This window comes from Aphis gossypii, chromosome X (genome assembly GCF_020184175.1).
Source record: "Aphis gossypii isolate Hap1 chromosome X, ASM2018417v2, whole genome shotgun sequence".
Lineage (NCBI taxonomy): Eukaryota > Metazoa > Arthropoda > Insecta > Hemiptera > Aphididae > Aphis > Aphis gossypii.
In genome coordinates, this window is record NC_065533.1 from 27,319,467 (window position 1) to 27,342,455 (window position 22,989).

Consider the following 22,989-nt stretch of genomic DNA (forward strand, 5'->3'; position numbering starts at 1 on the left):
TATTTAATACATACTTTATGATTACGTTTTAGGAATCTAACTATTTCCATATGAAGTAATGTTTGAGAATAAAATGAAAATAGGATTGGCAAGTTTAATTAATCCGAAAAATATACTATTATACAACTTAGAACAGAAGAGGATTTAGAAGTAGCTAGGTTATAAAACCAATTACAAATACAGATAAGTTGGTGAAATAAGTCAAGAAGTTATAATATAATATACCTATCATCATGTTGTCGGCCAATTAAATTTATTTGATTAAACGATAATTATATACCTAGTTGTTATATTATATGATGTAGATATATATATAACATGATTAATTTTAAGCATTCAGCATCACGTCGCCGTGACAGCGATTTCGTCAGAACAGAATAATATATAAGTTAAATTGTATAATTTAAACCCACCTACATAAATATAATTATAATAATATAGGTATACCGTAATATATTGGGCCATGGAATCCGACCAATGGCTGCGAACGGTACGCTCAGGGTGGGCGTGGGCCCATTCGGCGTCCCGTTTTCGCGAATTCGCTCCAAGTCCTTTGCACATGTCAGTGACGTTTGTGAACTCCTCCGTGAGTGTGTAGTACGTACTTTGTGACATTGTAACAGTGTAGGTACATCGTTATTCGTTAGTAATAATAATTTAACCTCAGTACGTTTTACTGGAGCTCAACATATTTCCGTGCAGTAGACTGCACTCGCCGCACCGGAAGTTTCTTGGCTATTCAGCAGGTACATAATATATATTATATATACAGTATACACGTACCTATATACACGTATATACAATATATAGAGAGAAAGAAAAGAGGTACCTTTTAATTCATATCGCTTTTATATATTATGTAGGTATACATGATTATAATTTATAAGCAAAAAATTAAGACGAACAGATCTATATTATTGAAAATTATTTTAAAATTATTATAACATATTATGACTTGAGGCTGTTTTTCATTATGAACATGTAGCCATGTGGGTAAGTAATTCAAAATATTAATAATATAATTTAATTAATTTTAAGCAAAACTTAAAGACAAATAGAACTCTATTCTTATGGATTATTGTATGGAATTTAATTTTTAAACTAATCTTCATTTTAATACAGATTTTTTTTTAAATTTAAATTTATTAAAATAGATCTATATTTCGTTTTTAAGTTTTTCTTTAAATTAATTTAATTTTCTTAATATTTTTATTACTTATGAAAATTATACCTATTTATAAAACGAAAACAAATTTCAGCTTTAAGTTATATATTTTTATGACAATTATAAAACTATATATATTATTTTATAGTTATAATGTAGGTATTCTATATTATATATAAGACAGCATTATGATATAGAAATAAGAACTGCAGTTATCAAAAATGGTATTAATTACATATATAGCCGTACAATAGTGTTTATTAAATCTGTCTACAGATACAATAAGACCGAGTCCCCTCCCCCGGAAATTAATTTCTATGTACGCCACTATAAATATTCAAAAACAACTATGATTAAGTTTAGAAAAATATATTAAATTTTTTTTTTATTACTTATAAGGTAAGTAGAACTATTAATTTAACCATTGCAAAGTATACATATACCTAATAATAAACTAATAATATTAACTATTATTATAATTATCTAATTTTTCTCATTAAATAATAACAAAAAATATATGACATTATGAAATGTACCATATGTCTATAATTTATGTAAAGTATTTACCGTGATTGATAATCTAGGTATGTTGTTGGCTCTGTAACGATAGCATCGTGATCATAGTGGTTTAAGCATTATAAAAAAAAACATTTTGTAACGTAAAAATGTTTTCGTATGTACGTTCAAGTATTGTTTGATGTTTTGCGATATATATAATACCTATGCTAAATATTCACCTAAAATAAGTTATATATTAATATTCTACTATAGGTATAATATATATTTAATATAATATCATACCGTCCATATTTATTACTTACTATAAATATTTTATTTTTAAATACATTTTGCAATTAAAAATTATTAACTTATTATGTTATAGGTATATTTTTATCAGAATATAAATTTAATGCGCAGTACAGTAGTATAAAATTCTGAATTCATTACATTAGACCGTTACACAGTAAAATATATATGCACTAAAAATTCTAAAATACACGAAATTATAAAAAATAGATATAATAATATAAATTCTGAATAAATTATAAATTATAAAGTATACATAAACATATTATGCATTATATTATATAAAGTATACGATTTTTGTCTATCGACTTTTTTGGGTCGAAATCAAAAGTTTGCAGTTTTTGGGTAGAATCATTTTAAAAATTGTACGGTTTTAATACATTAATAATGAGTGAAATTTCAACCTACCGAAAGTGTGCGATTTTAGGAGTCAACGAAACTTATAATAAGTGAATATTTTATTAATAATGTAAAAATTGAAGTGGTTAAAGTTATTAAAGACTTGAATATTTTTTATCATTTTATCTCGCTTTTAAATGCATTCATTAATGTGTTTGAAAGCCTACAGAAACTTATGGTTTATTAGATAGAATGGTGAACAATTATAAATATACATTGCTTAAAAAATATTTTATTATAGATTCGTCTGGCCTGGACTCAAATTTGGTTCCGTGGTTGGGAATCTTAGACAAATAGGCTTAACAGATAAAATTGAAAGGGTACAAAAAGTTTCCTTTGTATAATAGCGTATTAATTTAATCTAGCCGATCACCCTATTTTGAAAGTAGAACGACATTTTAATATGATCTTATTGAAATCTAGACATAATTTTATAAATCCCTATTTTATACACATAAACAGTCCATAATTCTTGTAAAAAAAATTCATTTAACGTACCTACCATTAATTTTCACTCATAATTTTCGCGGTTTCTATACTGAAACACAAGTAAAAATGTTAAAGTTTTATAACGAGTTAAAAATAATGTTGACTTTTTTTATTTTCATAAATGATAAAGCAAAATTATGTATTATTCATAATAATATGTACCTATTAATATCTTTAATATTATGCTATTTGCCCATTTGTCCTTCGTGGGCATAAACTAATTAATAAATAAGCTATAAATGTACTAAAATTTAAATTCTTAATCTATTCGCACACATAAATTTGTATATAACTTTAAACTTATTACACTACAAATTTAAAACCAAAGTTCACTTAACAACCAGTTTATTCATTACATAACTATATTTTGTATTTACATTATAAAATATATATTTTTTAAATACTGATGTACTGAATTATTTGCATAACCTCATGTTATGAAGTTATAATGAAAAATTGTTAGCATATTCTTTGCATAAAAGCATATTCTTTGTACATTTTAAAAATAACTAATAACCTCCAACATCTTTTATTACAGCAAAATCCTTATTATTAATATTTATTATATCCATGTACATTTCAAACGGTAATTAATAATAATAATAATACTTATTTGGCCATAATTACTCCTAAGCACTTTACTCTAGTAACTTAATTTATTTTTGAGTTATTACAAAAATGAAAAATTACATATATTATATTCGTTGTACCTATATCATAATAGATTGTATACCTAATAAATAATAATATTACCAAACGGTTCACTTTAACTATAGGGGATGCTAATACGAATGCTACGATAGACTTATATAATAAAAATAAAAACTGTTTAAAAAAATATACCCAAGTAAAATATAATTTTTGTATAGGTGCTAAAATATCGTAACTCATATAAGGCTGTTATATTTGGCAAGGATTTAAGTCTATAATTTTTCTTCGGCCGATCATATACAATAAAATATCAATAATAAAAACAGTTATACGCACTCAAGTGTAAAATATACAAAACACAATTTTGTACTTGGAAAATAGTACCTACCTATTATTTCATGAACCGAATTCGTACTTCGCCGATTTTGAATTCGTTGATGTGCACGGCCCACAGCTCTGACGATTATTACGATGAGCTAGTGTGTGAGTGCGAGCTATACGGAAATCTGTTGTACGCGTCTTATTATATAATACCTACGTTGTAACTATAAGTACCTACATAATTAACTATTAGGATTGTATATACGTTAGTAACTACAATCCACAATATATATATTATTAAACTGTTCCACACAGTGTCATATACCCCCGTGTATATAATATCTAATACGTAAATTGCTCGGTGGGCTAAACTACCGTGTTGTGCAGAAAACCATCCTTCCGACATGACAACGGCTGCAGACAAACGTGCTGGCACGCGTGCGACTGCAGTGCAGCCGTCGTTGTCGGACGCCGGCTGCAGCGAATCTGCGGCTGAAATGAGCCGCAAGTACCAAACGGCATTCCAATCGTTCTCCATCGAATCTTTGATCGGCAGCGGCGGCGGCAGCGGCAGCGAGACTCCTCCGCCGGCCGCCGACGCGAACATTTCGCCGCCGCCGTACTACTTGGACGCGGCAGCGACGCAGCCACAGCAACGGTCAGCGTTGGAACCGTCGTCGCCGATGTTGAATTTCGATTATCTGAGCGTGTTGCGATTGCAGTCGGCCGCAGCGGCCGCCGCGGCCGCCGTCGGGAAATCGTTCGGGCCACGGTCACTGTGGCCGTACCTGAGCGACGCGGTCGCGTTTCCCGGGGCGCCGCCGCCACCGCCGCCGCCGCTGTGTTACCACGATTACCATCGGCGGCAATTACTGCGCAGCGTCGTCAACCGGACGACGTCTCCGCCGCCGCCGCTTTTCGGAAGCGACGGCGCCATCGACGACGACGCGGACTCGGGTGACCCCGGAAATCATGAATTGTCAAACGCCTGCACGTCGGCTGTCGCCGGCGGAGGACCGGAAGGCGGTGGCGGCTATGACGAAGACGAAGACGACGACGACGACAACGGCGGCAGCGGTGGCGGCTGTGCGAGAGACAATGGCCGGGACGTTGACGACGAGGACGACGACGAAGACGACGTTGACGAAGACCCGCGATTCGGTGAGTTTATAAATGCGTATGATATAGGTATAGTCATTAGCTTTTGGCCCGTTATGATTAGAACCAAATATCTGGGTAAAGTGCCTATTCGTTAAAATTGGTTGGTGTCCGGTAGTCGTTGTATTATCATTCTATTTCTAACATGTTATACATAAAATTCAATTATTAAAAATCTTCCACCTGTGTTTTACGTAACGTTTCATATATACCTAGGTGACATACTAATTTCCCATATTATTTCATATCATTCAGCGTACTATACCAATAGTGTGAGTTTATACAGGTACTGTTTTAAGTAAAATTTTGAAAAAATCTTTACAAATACAATGTTCGATCAAAATGAAAAATTCCTATTAAATACAATAATAGAATTTCCTGAATTTGTAATATAGGTAATATGAACGACTGTCATATTTTATGAATTTATTTTCATACAATCAATATATTATTAATAAATTTGAATGAAATCATTTGATTAAATGGCTTCATCCAACGAATTAATAAAGATCTGTTTTAAAAATAAAGATGCCCTCGTCAGGAATTAAATAATAATAATTCAATTTTATACAATTTGAGACACCCGAAAGGTTGAAAAGTTATGCGAGTTAGAAATATTAAGTTATTGCGCAGAACTCTCGATTATGTACTATATTAAATTTAATTATTTAAATTATAGACGATACTAATTAAACAAAATGTATAAATAAATAAGAATATTTTCTATATACTTACTATAGAAATTGAGTAAATTACTTATTTATTGTATTTTACTCCACATGCATTCATAATATTATGTGAATAATAATTACATTATTATTTATTAATTATTTATATAGGTACATTTATAATTCAATTTTCATAACACATCGAATTACATACCAGCTACTAGCTAGTACTAATAACCAATATACATATTTCTTATTAAAAGTGTTTATTACTTAAAAATATTTCTATTCAGAATTTACAAGACTAGAAAAACATACATTGAAACTAAAAACTACATACCTAAATTTTACACTGAATTTGTTGCGCATTAAATGTTTTTCTTTTCGAGTATTCAGTTTCCCGAATACTTCGTTCTCAGGCTCTGTATAATAATAAATCTATTGTACTAATATTATATTGTCGACTACTGCCGGGCCACACAATATTCTCTCATATGGTTAACTATTGTTGTCTATTCTAGTGTTCTATGACTCACTAGCTTTAATTTACCACCCACTTCCGTTTTCTAGTCATCTATTACAATATGAATAAATAACTTTTTCATTGATAGCAGATAAGGCTATAAGACTATGAGAGTGACTTAGATGCTGAACGATTTTCATAAATTGCAATAGTTAGATATTTCTATTTGTTTTAATCCATTTAGAAAATTCAATATTATATTTTCTCTTGTTTCATTTAATCACTTTAAGACACAAAATTAGTCAATCAAATGATGTATGGTTTTAACATCAATAGATTTGCATCAAATAGTGAAAAACATTTTTTCTGATTATAAAAATCTAGGAATTATAAAAATAATGTTTGAATGCAATTAGTATTCATTCATTTTACAAAAAAATACATTTTACTATTAAACTCCTTGTTAGCTGCTTATTTCAGTACAAGAAAATAAAACATAATGTACTATTAATGATAAAGTAAATGTATCATCTCATAAATTCTATAACTGAGAAAACTTGTATAAAATATAAAATCTAAAATTTTAAAAGTTATTTCAACTTTTTAAATAATATTATGTTAGTGAAAATGTTTTTAATAAATATAATTGGTCGATATTTCATTTAATTTTTCAAAATAAAATATAAAATTAACTTTTTGTTTAAAACATGTCTTAAGTAAATTTTCTATTTGAAAAATATAATTTGACGCATATTTGCCCAACGTCTAATAAATAGACATATTATATTTATTTATAAGAAATTACAAATAAATTACGAATGAAAAACAAATAGCGGTAAATTCGATAAGGAAAATGTCTATAAAATGAAGTTAAAAATGTGTTTGTATTTTATAGTATATGTTACTATTGATAGGTATGAGTAATGTTGTATGTAAATGAATTACCTAGTCGTTCAAATTATTAAGTTATTCAAGTTAGTATGGAACTATAAGGATAAGGAAGAAAGATTGGCCTGCATTTTTCTTGTTCTTTTTTGGTTCTTAAGCAAACGAAAATTTTTTATTTTTTTTAAACAATATTTACTCGTGTTTTAAAAATTATTTTCTGTTTCTGCGAACACATTTTCTTATTGACTGAATGCTAAAAAGTTTCTAATACCACCTTCAAAGACCTAAAATCTAATTTTGAATATAGATCTATCATTAGACAGATTATTTTTTTGTTTTATCAATAGTTTTGTAAGTTTATAAAAGATTATAACGCTCAACAATGCTCTAGAACGAGTAGAACGTTTCTGGAAAATGAAATCAAACACGGCTTTTAACGAGTTCTGCATGGTTTAATTTAATGAACTTAATATTTAATACATTTTTGTTAAATTTATTATTATTGTAACAAAAAATCGTGTTAATATTTTTGTAAATTATCGGAGTGTTGGAGTTATACTTTTGTTCCTTCAGATTATTTTTGAAGTTATAGGTAGTTGCCCACTCGTACTCCAAATGCCGACTATGTTATCTATATACACAGTTACACATTAAAATAAATATATTAAGCAATAAACATAGGTATAGTTTTAATAAATGTGTTATTAAATATCTGATTGTTTTCTAGGAAAATGCCTAAATGATAGAGGAGTTTTGCAAACAAGACATAATACAACTGCGCAGTCTTCAAATGAAAACAAGTCTCGCCGAAGAAGAACAGCATTCACGAGTGGTCAACTTTTAGAATTGGAGCGGGAATTCCAGGCTAAAAAATACCTAAGCTTAACTGAGAGATCCGAAATTGCAAATTCATTAAAGCTTAGTGAAGTTCAGGTAAGAGTATTTATTTAATAATAATGATAGGTATAATAAATTATGATTTTATACAAAGTAATTTACATATAGTTATTAATATGCGTGTGTAAATAGTATTCGTGAGACGTGTATCATATTATATTACATGTATGTAATAACAAAAAATTAATAAAATAAATGATATACCATATGAATAAATAAAATAGATTAGTAGGTATAGGAACTAGGCACATACGTATTACAGATGAATATATTCATCCCATGTATTATAAGACTTGAATTTGAAAATAATCAGATAAGACGAGTACTAACAATTTAATCATTGCGACGTAATATTATGTAAGTATCTAATAAGTCATTTAAATATTTATTATATTAAAATAAAAAATTTAAAAAGTCTAATCAATGTCTAATCTAGATATACATAATAAACATATGAACGTATTTGTAATTTAAAATATTAACATTATATCGTTAAAAAAGTTTATACATATAATTTTATAGCTATTTCACGTACAACTATTTTAAAACAAACAGGTACAATACTTTTAACCTTAACTAATGCAAAATATGCTTAAATATATTGAGAAACTTACGTACAAATTACTATATATTTGTTTAAGATTAAAATAGCTTTTGAAAATTCTACAGTAAAAAATAAATCCAAGCTAACTAATGTGCCTCATTAAAGCCCCTTAATCGGCTTAATATGACTCTAATCAACTAAATAAAAAAACGCCTCTTATACGCGTCGTTAATCTTATAACTGCTCCTAATTTGGTTTCTTAGAAAAACCACACATTTACTATAATATGTAGGTACGTATTTTGTTCTTTGCTGTCTTGAAATCTTCAATCGTTACTATTAAATAATGAACAATAAACTATGTGTTTTCACAGCTGTCAAAAACGTGATGTAGGTATATGTATTTTCAAATTTTAAATTTCAAACAGTGAAAACATCAATATAATAGACCTAAATGATAATTAAATTTTAGAAATTATTAAAAATATATATGAAGATTTAAACATTGGATACACGATGTAGTTTATTTACTGGAAGTCTATAATCGGTTACAGCATGCACTATAGAGTAGGTGGATACTATTACTCATGAATTTTGAAAATAATATGTTAATTTAATACATAAAAATATTTTTGAATAAAAAATTATTTTATCCAAATCGTTTATAATATAAGTTACAACATACATCATACATGAAGGGCAAAATTTCAAAACGTGCTATTTAAATTTTACACTTTTTCAGAAACCACAATTTTTTATTCTCAATTAAAGCTCGTAGAAATAATTTAAAAGTTTAAAAATTCATAAAAATGTACTTATTTAAAAAATGATTTAATATTTTAATTACTGAATTATATTATAACGTCCTATTTTCAGGAATATAATATTTTATATTGATTCCACAACATCAACACACTTGATTAATAGCTTTCAGTGAAGTTATTTAATTAGGAATCTATCACATCTATAACATAATAGATCATTGTAATATAAAAACAAATGAAACAATACTTCAACACCTTGTTTATTCATAAAATTAATCTTAAGAACATACATTTTAAACAACAACTGTTAACAATTATAATATAGTGCAATGATTTTCAATCATTGAAAACAAAAAAAATTAAAAAACAAATAAAAATATATCTTGATAGAATTTCATTTAGTCTTGTAATAAGTCTAGTTGTAACTCGGAACCTGTAAAAAAATTCAAAGTATAAAAAAAAAATCAACATCTTGTCGGTTAATAAAATTGCTTAAAGACATACTTAAAAAATAAATTTTGAAGGTTTTAAAATGAATATTATTAATATTATAAAATATTAATATATTAAACGGCGTTTGCTATACTTAAAACATAGAACATAGAGCGTTTTGGAAATTGGAGTGATACGGAAATATTTCGTTTTGTAAAAATATTAGGAAATAGTGCGTTTTGTCATTTATTTAAAAACTAAGCACCAATTTATCACAATTAATAAATAATAGAACGTTATGATGCGATTTCTAAATTTTAGATAGTTAGTTAGTTCGTTTTGCCCATTAGACATGGAAATAGTACGATATGTCAAAATAATCGATTATTAATATTCAATTTAACTTAGGAAATAGTACCTATGTTTTGGTTCAATTTGACCATGACACCACGCCATTCGATATTTTTCCTATGTACCTATTACTTAATCTATGACATTTTGGAAATAGTACGTTTTAAAATGTCGGCCTTCATGTATAATATATAGTATATAAGTATATTTTTTAAATGTTATATACATATAAAGTAATTTCTTATGGGATCACATTGGCATTTAATGTTGACAGAAATAGCATAATTTTGATTAATGGTATATACGTCATACATATTACATAATATATTTTTACCTATCAATGATAATCGTCGCCTATTTGCTAATAAAATATTCAAGAGAAAAATATCCAATTCACATATAATTAACTATTGTAATAAGCTATATTTCGCGTTAAAATGAATTCAGAATGTTTTAGAAGTTGAAATTAATTGCAGAAATTTGAAACAGTCCATTATTAATTCCAGTAATCTTTTCTAAATACAACAAAACTTTCAAAATGATAAAACTAATTTTAAACCTTTTATAAGCATAAGAAATTTATTTAGTTTTCTTCCTGTAAATTAATAACCATTTTTACGCTTTACCAAACAGCTTAAAAATGATATAATACAAGATCCCAGATACAACTTATCTTACAACAGTTAAAATATATCAAAAATTATTAGATATTTAGATCACAATATTATTTTTATAAGCTTTCAAAGTACCTACACATTTTTACAAAAATTGTCAAAATCACGTAAAATAACAAATTATTTTGTAGTAAAAAATGTATATAATTTTTAATTTTAATGCCTATTATAAGCCTTACTTTAACTACATTTAACTTAACATGATTTTTAAAAAGTTGATCTTATACTGTTGCTTAAAAAAACAATTTCCACAACTTTTTTTATGAACATTTCAAGTTCGAATTTGACAAAATTAAGTATAAATAAACGAAAAATAACGAGTTTGTTGTAATTCAAAAAGTATTATTTATTAGGTATTGTTTATATTACCTACAATTTTGTTTCATAAACAATTTATTTATGTAAAAACTTGTAAGACTTATTGAGGTAATGAATTATTTTTTTTATTTTAGTGAATACTACACATATTGAATTTAATGAGTTTAAATGATCCATTATTATCCACAGTAAGCTTGTTCAACTACAAATATTACAATTTTAAGTATTGTGTACCTCCTAAATCCTGTAATCATATTTATATGTTGCACTTTTTGAGGATTATTTAGTGCCTGTATTAAATTCTAAGTTAAGTTATTTGTAAATTGTAACTAATATTGTATACAGTTATTTATTATATACATAATACTTATAAATAAGTAAAATAAAAATAATAAAAACGCATTTCATGTTTCTCAAATATATTTTATTGTACATTGCATTATTATTATGAACGTACATAACAATTGAATTTTGATACATCGAAATACGACGTGAAATACGTGATATTATTTCTTAAAGTACATTAGAAAATCACGCCTTCTAATAAATTTTCTTTTTTACTTTCGAAATATTGACTATTTTTCTTTTACAAATCCATATCAGTAAATAATATTATTTACAGGATGTTAAAACTTTTCATAACACTAGCATTTAAAAAAATTGAATAATATTATATCGTTTATATAACTGATATTAGAATTGTATAAATAAAAAACTCGTAGAACACCCGGTATTAAAATGAATAAAAGTTTACCCTTCAGACAACTACTATACGATCTGCACCCTCTTTTGAGTGGGAATGTATGTCGTGCAGCAGAATTAGCATAATCATAGGATATCCGCTTTTTCAATATTATGATTGTCAGGAAACAACACAAACGTTTTATAAATTCAATATCTCATATAGGTGCCTTCTCTTTTTTAAGACACAACTGTTTTACCTATACATAAATTGCATAGTATTGTACTTGTTTATATTGTTTCACTAAATTATGTTTTTCAACATATTTTAATTGTTCAGTCTTGATAATCTTTGTCACTAATATGAGGATAGATTTTATACAACTAAACGATTTATAGTGAATTAAAAATTATATTAAGTATACGAGTATCTAATATATAATACTTAAATGATCTTTGTTTTTCATTCGTTTACCATTTTATTATATAAGGGTTTATACTTTATTTACTAAAAAAAAATCTTAGAAAACTCATTAGGTATGCAGACGACTAGATGAATTTTTAACTCGCGCGTGTCAGAAAAACTCTGAAAACTGAAGTTATAACTTATAAGTATTTATATACTATATATAGTTATTAATAATTAATTACAGCTAATACATTTGTGGGTGTATTCACGTTTAGCCATATTACTTAGTTTATAAAAATTTGTTAAAAAATTTTTTCTAAAAAAGCAACAAGGAACACTTTAGATTCTGAATTTCATTGAATCTATTACAATGGTGTGTAATTTTTGTGTATTGTCATTAAGTTTTAGAATAGAAAATTTGCTTCAATCTTTAACTATAATAGTAGTTTACTGATTGTTAGTACCTAATTTGGAGAGTAATGATTGGGAAAATTACTGTACAGTAGAAAACGGGAGAATATGTGAAGCACAAGTTTTTTTTATAAAAATTATATTAATATTTTTAGTCGTGGTATAATTTTCAAAATAATTATGATTTATAATAATAAACATTTTGTTTTCCAGTAAAAAGTCTTGAAAATGATTTCAAAGACGAATTCTTGTTTTTTTTTCTGTCAATTTTTAGCGAATATAAAAATTCTTAAATTCTAATATTTTACATATCTACTTATATAATAAAAATATCATAAAAATTCCACAAGAAACACACAGATAATGTTCTTTCTTTTAGATCTAAGATAATAGGACAATTCTTTCTATAATTAGAGATTATTATATAGTATCAGAACTGCTGAATATGTCGTTTGTAAAACAGAGACAACTCAAGTACCTAACTAGTAAGTGTGGGAAGTGTGGCGTAGGAACCTATATTCTAGATCTGCAGACTTGATGCGAATGTATCAAAATAAATAACATTTAATTTCAAAAAAATTATTTTATTTTATTTTTTATTTATTAGAATTAACGCCATTCGACTTTTAAAAATAAAATATTAACATTATAAAATTATCTTACCTATGAAAAGTTGTACATAAGATAACATAAGGTATACACAATAAAAATTAATAGAACATAATATGATATATATATATTTGTTTATTTATTATAAATTATTAGGTACATGGGATGATGATAATTGATAAATAATAAAGGCCGACAACATTTTGAAAAATTAACTCGATTTACTATAGTCGGTAGAATAATCCCTTAATCTGGTACCGCCAAGAACACGAATATCGAGAAGTCGAATCATTCTAACAAACTGGGTGAATCTATGGTTTCCTTAATTAGTCTATTAATATAAAATAACAATTGAAGACACTACGGTGTTTGGATAACGATTTAAATCCAAACAAATCTCTGATAAGACTTTAATCATAAGTTGGATAGGTAATATTTAGGCGGTAACTGGCCAAACACAGTAAACGATTCTATAAACTCTATAAAATATACTACATTATTTCTACGATGCATGTCCTCGACGACAATATCCCCCTATCAACTTTATAATGTGATTACTAATTCATAATTTATACTTTATTGTCTCTCGTATGTAACACCTACAGGTGAAGATATGGTTTCAAAACCGACGAGCGAAATGGAAACGAGTCAAGGCCAGCTTGTTGTCCGGAAACGCGTGCGGAAACGATGGTCAAAAGAGCAATGCGAGCATGAACGCGATGCGTGGTCGATCGAAGTGTCCAAACGGCGTCGTCAGCGGCGGGGCTGGAAAAATCGTTGTGCCCATACCAGTGCACGTCAATCGTTTCGTGGTGCGGAGCCGACACCAACAGCTGGAGAAATGTGCTTCGGGATTTGCGCATCTCCGGCGCGAAAGTGATGCGGATTTCAAAATTAAAAGCCGGATGCAGTTGTATACGTCCGCCATTCTGTAGTCGGGTCCTGGCCGTGGATATCGAGATCGACATTTAAACAGACACGTTATACTGCAGGTGTACATAATGAATTATAGATTATAACAAAGCGCGAACTTTGGAAAGAAACGAAAAATAAATAATAATAATAAATACAAATCTCGACGTAAGATAAGAACATAGGTACACCTAACCTATACGTAGGTATACAAGTTATTTCGGGCAGTGTCATTTCAGATGATTTTAACATAGGTTAGTACTTGGTGCCTTTTTCAAACTTAGGCATACTAATATATAATTTTAGAAATATTATAGTTAGGCACCTACCTTGCTATTTTCAATTTGTGCACATATTTTTATTACAGTCAACAAGAAATATACAGTTCTTACGAATACACATCAGAACTGTGTAAATATGTTTATTATATTTTAATTTATACATTTTAAGTGATTTTAAACATTCCAATAACAGTTTATAGGTAAGTACCTTTATGTTATAAATTATAATACAACAATTAAAATATAAAAACAAATCTTAAAAATTAGCCTTGTCAATGAATCAGATCTGTTTAATAATATTGAAATCCTCCTCAACCTAAGTTACTTTTTTTTTGCAACTGCAGTTTTAAGTAACCACGCCATATCGGCATGGCGTATTGTCTTGATTTTGTAGAAACGCTAAGTATAGCAAATTAGCATTATTTGCATTCAGAAGAACCAATTTTGTGTTAACTCTTCAATTGTTATAAATATTAGAGTTAATTGAACTTATTGTATCGAACTTAAATTTAAGGACGTTATTTATGTCTGTACGGACTTTAAGTAGGTATACGTTGATTTTATACGATGTTTAACTTTTAAACGTGTATTAGCCATTAGGTATAAGTCTTTTTTTTATTTTACATAAATACTCTCAACTCAAAAATTAAAATATCATAAAAACCTATCGCACAAATAATGTTCTTATCTATAATAGCTTAATTCGCTCTGGTATTTAAAAATATAACTCAACATTAGTTTTATTGATGGTAAATTTTTGGTTTGTTTATAGTCATACTTAGTTTATACTTTTATTTATAAATAAAGTACCTACTAGTATTGATAATCAACGGTTATACCACTTATACCTACATTTGTAAGCCGAAACAACATACCTATATGTGAGTGATTTACGTCCATTAACTAATTAACTGTTTATTTCTTTTTACATTGACTGTTGTGATTGTTTTTTATACAATTATGTAGCATATTTTCTTTTATTTACAATTCGAAAGATTCGATTTACACTGGTAACGTAATATAGGCAATATTTTCTTTACTCATTTCGTAGTTTTATATTATTACATTTTAGTTAATGTTGACAGTTAAATGTCATGGCATGTACTCCCAAAAGAATAAATTTTGAAATAAGTTTTTGCTTCCTCACGATGTGTACCTTTTTTTATTATTATTTTATTATGACTGGAGCATAGTTTTCTTTGAATACTAGAAAGTAGGTGCTCTTAAACTCTTAATATAAAGAATTTCTACAACATTCAAAATATCAAAGAGTTTGAGGTTAACGAATTTAATTTATATCATAATATTATCATCACTTTGAAAGTTTGAATCCCTGGATGGACCAGATATGAAGTTAAAATATTACAGAATATAGGAATTCGTACTGTATAATTAACTATTAAATTAAGTTTACTTTATATATACGTGTTTATTATATATTTTTACCTATGTATTTATTAGTTATTAACATTACATTGACAGTCATTGTGATTTGTACTTGTAAAAAATATAAATTCTTACACTTTTAATTTAGGTAGGTACTAGGTAATACATTTTTACAAATAGAACAGGTTATTTTTTGATGAAATATATCATTAAAAAAATGTAAATAGTATTTTTGTGATTAGCTTAAAATATTGTAGACGAATGTAAAAACGAAAATTTTATTGACCGGTTATATTCAATACAATCTACCAAAACGCGTACTTTGTACCTACCTTATACTTACCTATGTACTCATATAAATAATTAATATATTTTATAAAATACACATTATGTTTAAAGTACACAAATATTTTTATAATCATGTACTCTTTTTTTTAAAACAAAATAATGGCATGCGATATTGTAAATATTAATCATTTAGGTAATTGACTATAATCTTTTTAGTCTTGAGTATCTTCTATATATTATATAAAATAGATTTTAATAAATTATGAAATATTAACTATTATATATAGTTCTGTGTATAAACATTGTAAATATAATAATATAGATTATAAATTATAATCGTCACATGTTACATCCATATTGTAAAAAGTATTGGGGTACTCGTGTATGGTTTAAATTTGTAATATATTATATAAAAATACTGTATAAAATCTATATGTATGTATAAACTTAATGATATAAAATAAAAACAAATTTAAAACTAAACGATGATGAAATTAACCATGTGTGTTGTAAAAATTAGATATATTATTATACACCGATGGTGTACATTATTTTGTACAAATCTAGTTTAATGTAAAAGGAGTATCCAATATTGTAATGCCATTGGTGGTCTACTTAGTGCCGGATTTAGGATTTATAGGCCCATAGGCTCAATATTGTAATGTGGGCCCTACCAGAGGGTTTTTAGAAAATAGGAAGGGCATAATACTATAACGATTATTACATATTTAGTATACATGTAGTATATGTGCCTTGAAAATTAACAATATTTTTCATTACGCAACACCAATTTTAGAAAACTGAAAAAGAATGAATTTTTAATAACAATATAACAATTAACAACGTTTAAATGAAAAAAAATTAGACAGAGCTTTTTTATTTAATTGTGTGATATGTGGTGAGGGCCCTGGTGTGGTGCGTGCCAATAGGCTGCAGCCTATATAACCTGTGCTTAAATCCGGCCCTGGGTCTACTTATAGCCGTATACTGAATACAGGTAAGTGTATTCCTTTATGGAATAACAGTATAACGTAGAATAATTGTAAACATAATATAAATAAGTATGGTTGGTGGATTTGGGGGAGGTAAAGAATACAATTTTTTATTCCATAATTTGTAACGTTACCGTATTAACTCCAAATGTGTTTCAAATCATAGGTAAGTACGTGATATAGGTAAGAGGAACTCGAATTTAGGGAGTGGTCACTGGTCACACAATATTATATATATAAGATTAAGTATTGTATAAAAACAACATTTTAGTTAGGTTAGGTTATGACTTATTTTAATTACCAATTTTAAGGCGAGTGTACGTATACATTATACATATGTCATATCTTGCATCAATTTGACGTTTTGATATCCGTTGCATAAAATGAATAGAATTTTCATTCATTTCTCAAATTGGAACTGTATATACTTTTGTCATATCGCATAATTATGCAATATGGATTATGGATAACTTTTAAAAAAAATTTCTATTTCAATTTAATTTTATGAATTTCAATTTCTCTGTACAATTAAAAAATAAAAAACTTTTAAGTTTTAAGAAATTAATTAAACACTTGTTGTTAATTGTTTTTTTTTATATAAATTTGGACTGTTGGTGTCGGAGAACTTTTATTATAATTTTTTAATGCATTCATTGTTGCATAATACTATTACATGATCAAATAGATAATAAAGTTTTCTATTTGTTATTTAATATTTTAACTTTTACTAATTGACATTTTTTCACTTTAATAAATTGCGTTTTATGGTTTTTCAATATTATTATTATTATTATTATATAGGTATTTAATACAATTTATTATTTTTGTTTTTCTGTAAAATTATTTTAAATTAAAATGTATTGAATCGTTGAATTTTATTTATTCATTCATATTTATTTACTTAATAATTTCTTAAAATCTATAATATGTAGATTGCAGGTATATAGTTACCTTTATAATAAATAGTTTTTATTTAAAATTTGATTGAGTTTAATAGATTAATAATATTGATTGGATTTATTTAAAATATCTTTCTATTTCTAAAAACTTTTACGAGTTTTGTAGATAATACTAAATTTCCATGTCAGTTTGGTTATCCATATTGTGTAATTACATGAGTTGTGAAGTTGAGTTTATGAAGTTCTCGTTTGTGAAAAATATGAAATTTATATACATTTCAAGAAACGGATCATCTGATCATCAAATGTGTGTGACACACGATGTCCATGTATAAATTATACTTGACTTATAAAGTTATAAGTAATAGTCAGTAGGTATAAGTGTACCTATAACGATTAACGACACAGCATCACAGCGTGATGTGGCGCAAATTGCAATACTTTTCTTACTCATAATTTGAACATAAATACATAATACCTAACTAACTTAAATTTCCGATTTTCATTTAAAATATATTTTACTTAAAAATGAATATTTTTTGGTACCTAATAAATGTATACATATACCTATAGCTATTAGTTATTGGTAGTGTATAATACACATACAATTCCGATCGAATTTCTGAAGTTTTTACTCGTAAAACAATTAATTTTTATTGTAAACGTAATAAACTAATAAATATAATATATTTTAAATACCTATTCACATTATAGGTTTCCATAAGGTATAAAAACTTACTTTCTCCAAATAAATACATTGCTCAACATTTCAAATCCTTATATACCTATATAAAAGAACAGGCCTTTTTTATGTACCCATTTTGTGACGACGCTATTTAATTTTTTTCCAATTTGTTTTTCACAGAATTGTTCCTAATACCTTCCTAAGTGTCACCACATCACTCAATTTTCAAAACTTTGGTTTAAACTTTTAAAGGGTTAAAATCAGTAAAAAAAAATTTAAATAAATTAAATAAGTCAGTCAGGTTGTTATACCAACTATTTAAAAACCACACGAGATGGCACATATATAGTATCTTATCCACCGTAATAGAAAACTAAATAACTAAATTACTTTGAAACATAAGGGTTAAAAATTATAAACTTACGTACCTACACATTTTGCGGGGTCAACAATCCACCACAGGTGTATTGCCTACCTGATGATATGGTGCATAATCATAAGAGTCTCACGAGCAACGCCGCAAGCGGAATGACCATAATATAAACTGACTAACTCACTGACTGATAAACGTAAAACCTAAACAATGAATATAATGATAGATCAAGGCTTACAATTTACACGGTACATTCGTGTCACAGATTTAGTGTGCAATAAGAAAGCATTTTATACAATTTGCATTTTAAAGTGGTGCTTGCACAATTGTTTTAATATTCAAAATGGTCATTGAAAATTTCTAAGTTTTGAACACCGTTAAACCGAATATTAAATAACAAATTAATCAAAGTTCGAATCATATTATAAAATTGGCATTTTTAACGGGTAACGAAGTGCACGGAATTAGTTATACCTAGTATAATCTATAATAATTAATAATACAACTTTATAAAACTTAACATTTTCTTTTATTGGTTTAGGTTACTACTTGATTTAGACTACTTTTAAATTAAACAATACTATTTTGATATAGATTATTAAATAATCTAATGAATCTACATTTTCATGTTGCTAGTGAAAATGTTGCTATTTTTAGCATAAAAGTACATACATATTTAAGTATTTATAAGTAGATAAGTAGCACAAACAATCTAAACTAACCCTAATAATAATAATAAAAATACTATATTATGTAGTACGGGAACTCGAAAATGTACATTTATTATTACAATAATTGTATGTAACATAAAATAATGTATATTATTTTGTGTATAATAATAATATTATGTAGTTGAATATTTTTTGAAATATCCGAAACGCATATTTATCCATATAAATGTACGCCTGTACGTTCTTTTGAAACTGCAAAACTCATTGTTGGTTTTGAAGCGTTAAAGTTTAATGGCTTTTGGCCATTCGGGAGAGGATGTACCGACCACGCCTCTCGCTGCAACGTAACGATATATAACACACAATGAATTAACGACATTATTTGGACCCATTAGTTATCCAAAATTACTTTTCTTCGAATTCCCCGTTGTGTCATTTTCAAATGCACTTAGGTTTGGTTATTACTGTTATTAGTCTCGATTTAGTATAAAATCAAACCATACATACTCACATATATACTCATACAGCAACACATATATATCATATATATATTATTATATTATATTATATTATATTATACTTATAATATTGACAATTGACACGTAAAAAGGCACACACACAGCGTTACTAAACTATAAATTTTCATGACACGATTTACAGCTATTAACTCATATTCAGTTCAAACGAAGTATTAAAGTTCTATACTAGTAGGTGTAGTATACATAAAAATTAAAATACCCACTACCAATAATATATTTATATTTATTGGGTAGTGGTATTAACTATTAAGGTATGTGTATATATGATATACGTACTCGTATTATACTTGTTGACTTATCTATATAAAAGTATATATATATATATGACTATTAAGTATTGACTATATAATATATAACCTATGTGTGTGTATATTAAAACGACGTATTACATGCAGAAACTATAAACAATATAAGCGTAGGTTTATATTAACAAAAATAATAAAAGTATTTTATAATATATACACGGGAATCAGTGTTATTTATACAAGAAATTCAATTTTAATATCTAAATTCTAAAGCTTAAAAATATAACATAAGATTTCTCATAAATTGATCTTATGGCGACTTAAAGAGATCAATAATTTTAAAGTTCATAATGCTCAATTATTTTTATGTTCCGATTTTGTTCAAATTAGGAAATAAATGAATCTGCTTATTATATTGTAAATTGTAATATTCAAAAAATATTATTCGTAGGGTTTAGAAACTTTTCTCCCATTAAATTATGATTTACAATACACTTTATAAACTTTCATCAAAACATTTATATTGATTTTAAATTATTAAGTTATTTATACCTCGGACCAATACATATTATTATTCTATAATATTTACTCAAAACCTAATAACTGTTGGTAGCAGTTTTATATTTATTTATAAATAGTAAACGGTAAAAGCCAAGAGGCATTCGATAGAGTAATACCGATAAATTATTGTGCAGAGTACAATTATGATTAGGTATGCAATAAAATTATACAATATAAATGATTTTGTTAAAAATTATTTCAACCTATCTTATGCAAAAATATGTGTTGTATTATTAATTAAATCAGGGGTCGCCAACCTTTTTAAACGAGTGAGCTATACATTTGAAATTTGAAATTCCTGGTGATATCGACATCCAGAAGAATTTAGGTCTTTAGGAAAAAATTGTTTGATGAGCAAAAAAAAAAAAGAAAGAGGTGTAAGCTCCAAAGAATAATAACATTATTTATTGTTTCTTCGTAATAATTTATAATAATTTATTATGCGATCGACACGGTAATGTTAAAATTAATTTTTATAACGATCGACTGGTTGGCGATCCCTGAATCGGCTGAATCATGTATTCCAAATAATCTATCAACTAATGTAAGTCAATATTATAATATAATATTCTACAATAACGACATTGTTTATCAGAAAAATAATTGTTTTATTTGATATTTGTTCATATTCAGATATGCTTGTGCAGTTGTACATGTACATTCATTATTTTTCAATGATCAAGATTCACGATTATAATAAAATAATATAATAAATATCATATTATGTATTAAAAAATGTGCACATGCTATACAATTTACTAAACAAATTATAAGTCTAAAATGATGTACCTATACTTCAGCTTTTACTGAGTGTAATCAATACTCATATAGTACTTATTATAGTAAAACACATAGATTCGAGCTTTTACTGTAAACTACGTCTACATCATATAGACATATAGTACACAGTATACATATTGCAAACACCGCTATATTCCCCACGTTCGAAACTCAAAATTATATACTTATCGATTATTATATGAATGTGCAGCGCGTGTTTGCAGTCAAAAGTGGGTTTTTACTCTTTAACTCACACACAGATACATACATATATATATATACCTATGTATATAATGCGTTCGGACATTTGTCAGGATGCGAGAAAGAACGTATATAAACCGAAAAAAACTTTAGAAAACGCCCCATCAATGTCCCCTGGCGTCCAGTAAACGGAAATTGTCCCTCTGGGTAATCATTTTCTTACCGCCACGGCGAACTCGGACAGAGTATGTTGTGACTCGTGGGTCTCCGAAATACATATATACATACATATAAATTATATGATACGCTCTTCTGAAATCTCCGCTACCCGCCGCCGGGGAGTGCGCACACGCGTATTTATATGTCGCCGACACTCCCATTTTCAATATTCTTGGCAAGACGATATTATATATATACAGTGTATCTCTGTTCCAAAATCGTTTTGGTTCGGTCTGCGACGATAATAAGAGTATAATACATTACTCATCATCTGCACACGGCGCTCAAACGGTGTACCTATATACACCGCGTAAACGTATAACAACTTTAACAACCATCATCTGCAGTGAATAGGCATAGGTGTAATATATTATTATGTATAAGTATACACTGTGCTGCACCATACATAGGTATATTTATACTTAAATGGTGATAAAAGCTCGGACTAGAATCCGGTAATAACTATTGCGTATTTGCGTCCTATCTATTTGAACACATATTTTTAACGTTCTTATGGTGTTACGTATAAAAAGTTTTTTGTCTCTGAGAGGGTATATGGACACATCGACGAGTTAATTAAGTTAGTTTTGATTTTATAAAAGTAGAAGTGCTACAATTTTTTTTCTTATAAATAATGGTAAATCTTATTGAAAATTTCACAGTAAAATTATGTATATGTATTATGTATACCTATATATTACATTAAAAATACATTAAATAGGCAATAAAATCAATTATTTAGATTTGAAAACCCCAACAATTTAACAAAAAAAATTAGAAGTAATAGGTAAGAACACCGTACCTTACACTTACTAAGCATAAACGCCGCAAATAGTTTTATACATATACGGCGTTTTCG

The 22,989-nt window shown here is 27.3% G+C and overlaps 1 protein-coding gene across 1 annotated transcript; it reads left to right on the top strand.

Moving 5' to 3' along the window:
- The first annotated feature begins 578 nt into the window (after positions 1–578).
- On the top strand, positions 579–16,275 carry LOC114130123 (homeobox protein GBX-2-like). Its single transcript, XM_027995019.2, has 4 exons — positions 579–746; positions 4,220–4,993; positions 7,737–7,942; positions 13,704–16,275. The coding sequence occupies exons 2-4, from the start codon at positions 4,237–4,239 to the stop codon at positions 14,031–14,033; spliced, it is 1,293 nt and encodes a 430-aa protein (XP_027850820.1). The 5' UTR covers positions 579–746; positions 4,220–4,236; the 3' UTR covers positions 14,034–16,275.
- The last annotated feature ends 6,714 nt before the right edge of the window (positions 16,276–22,989 follow it).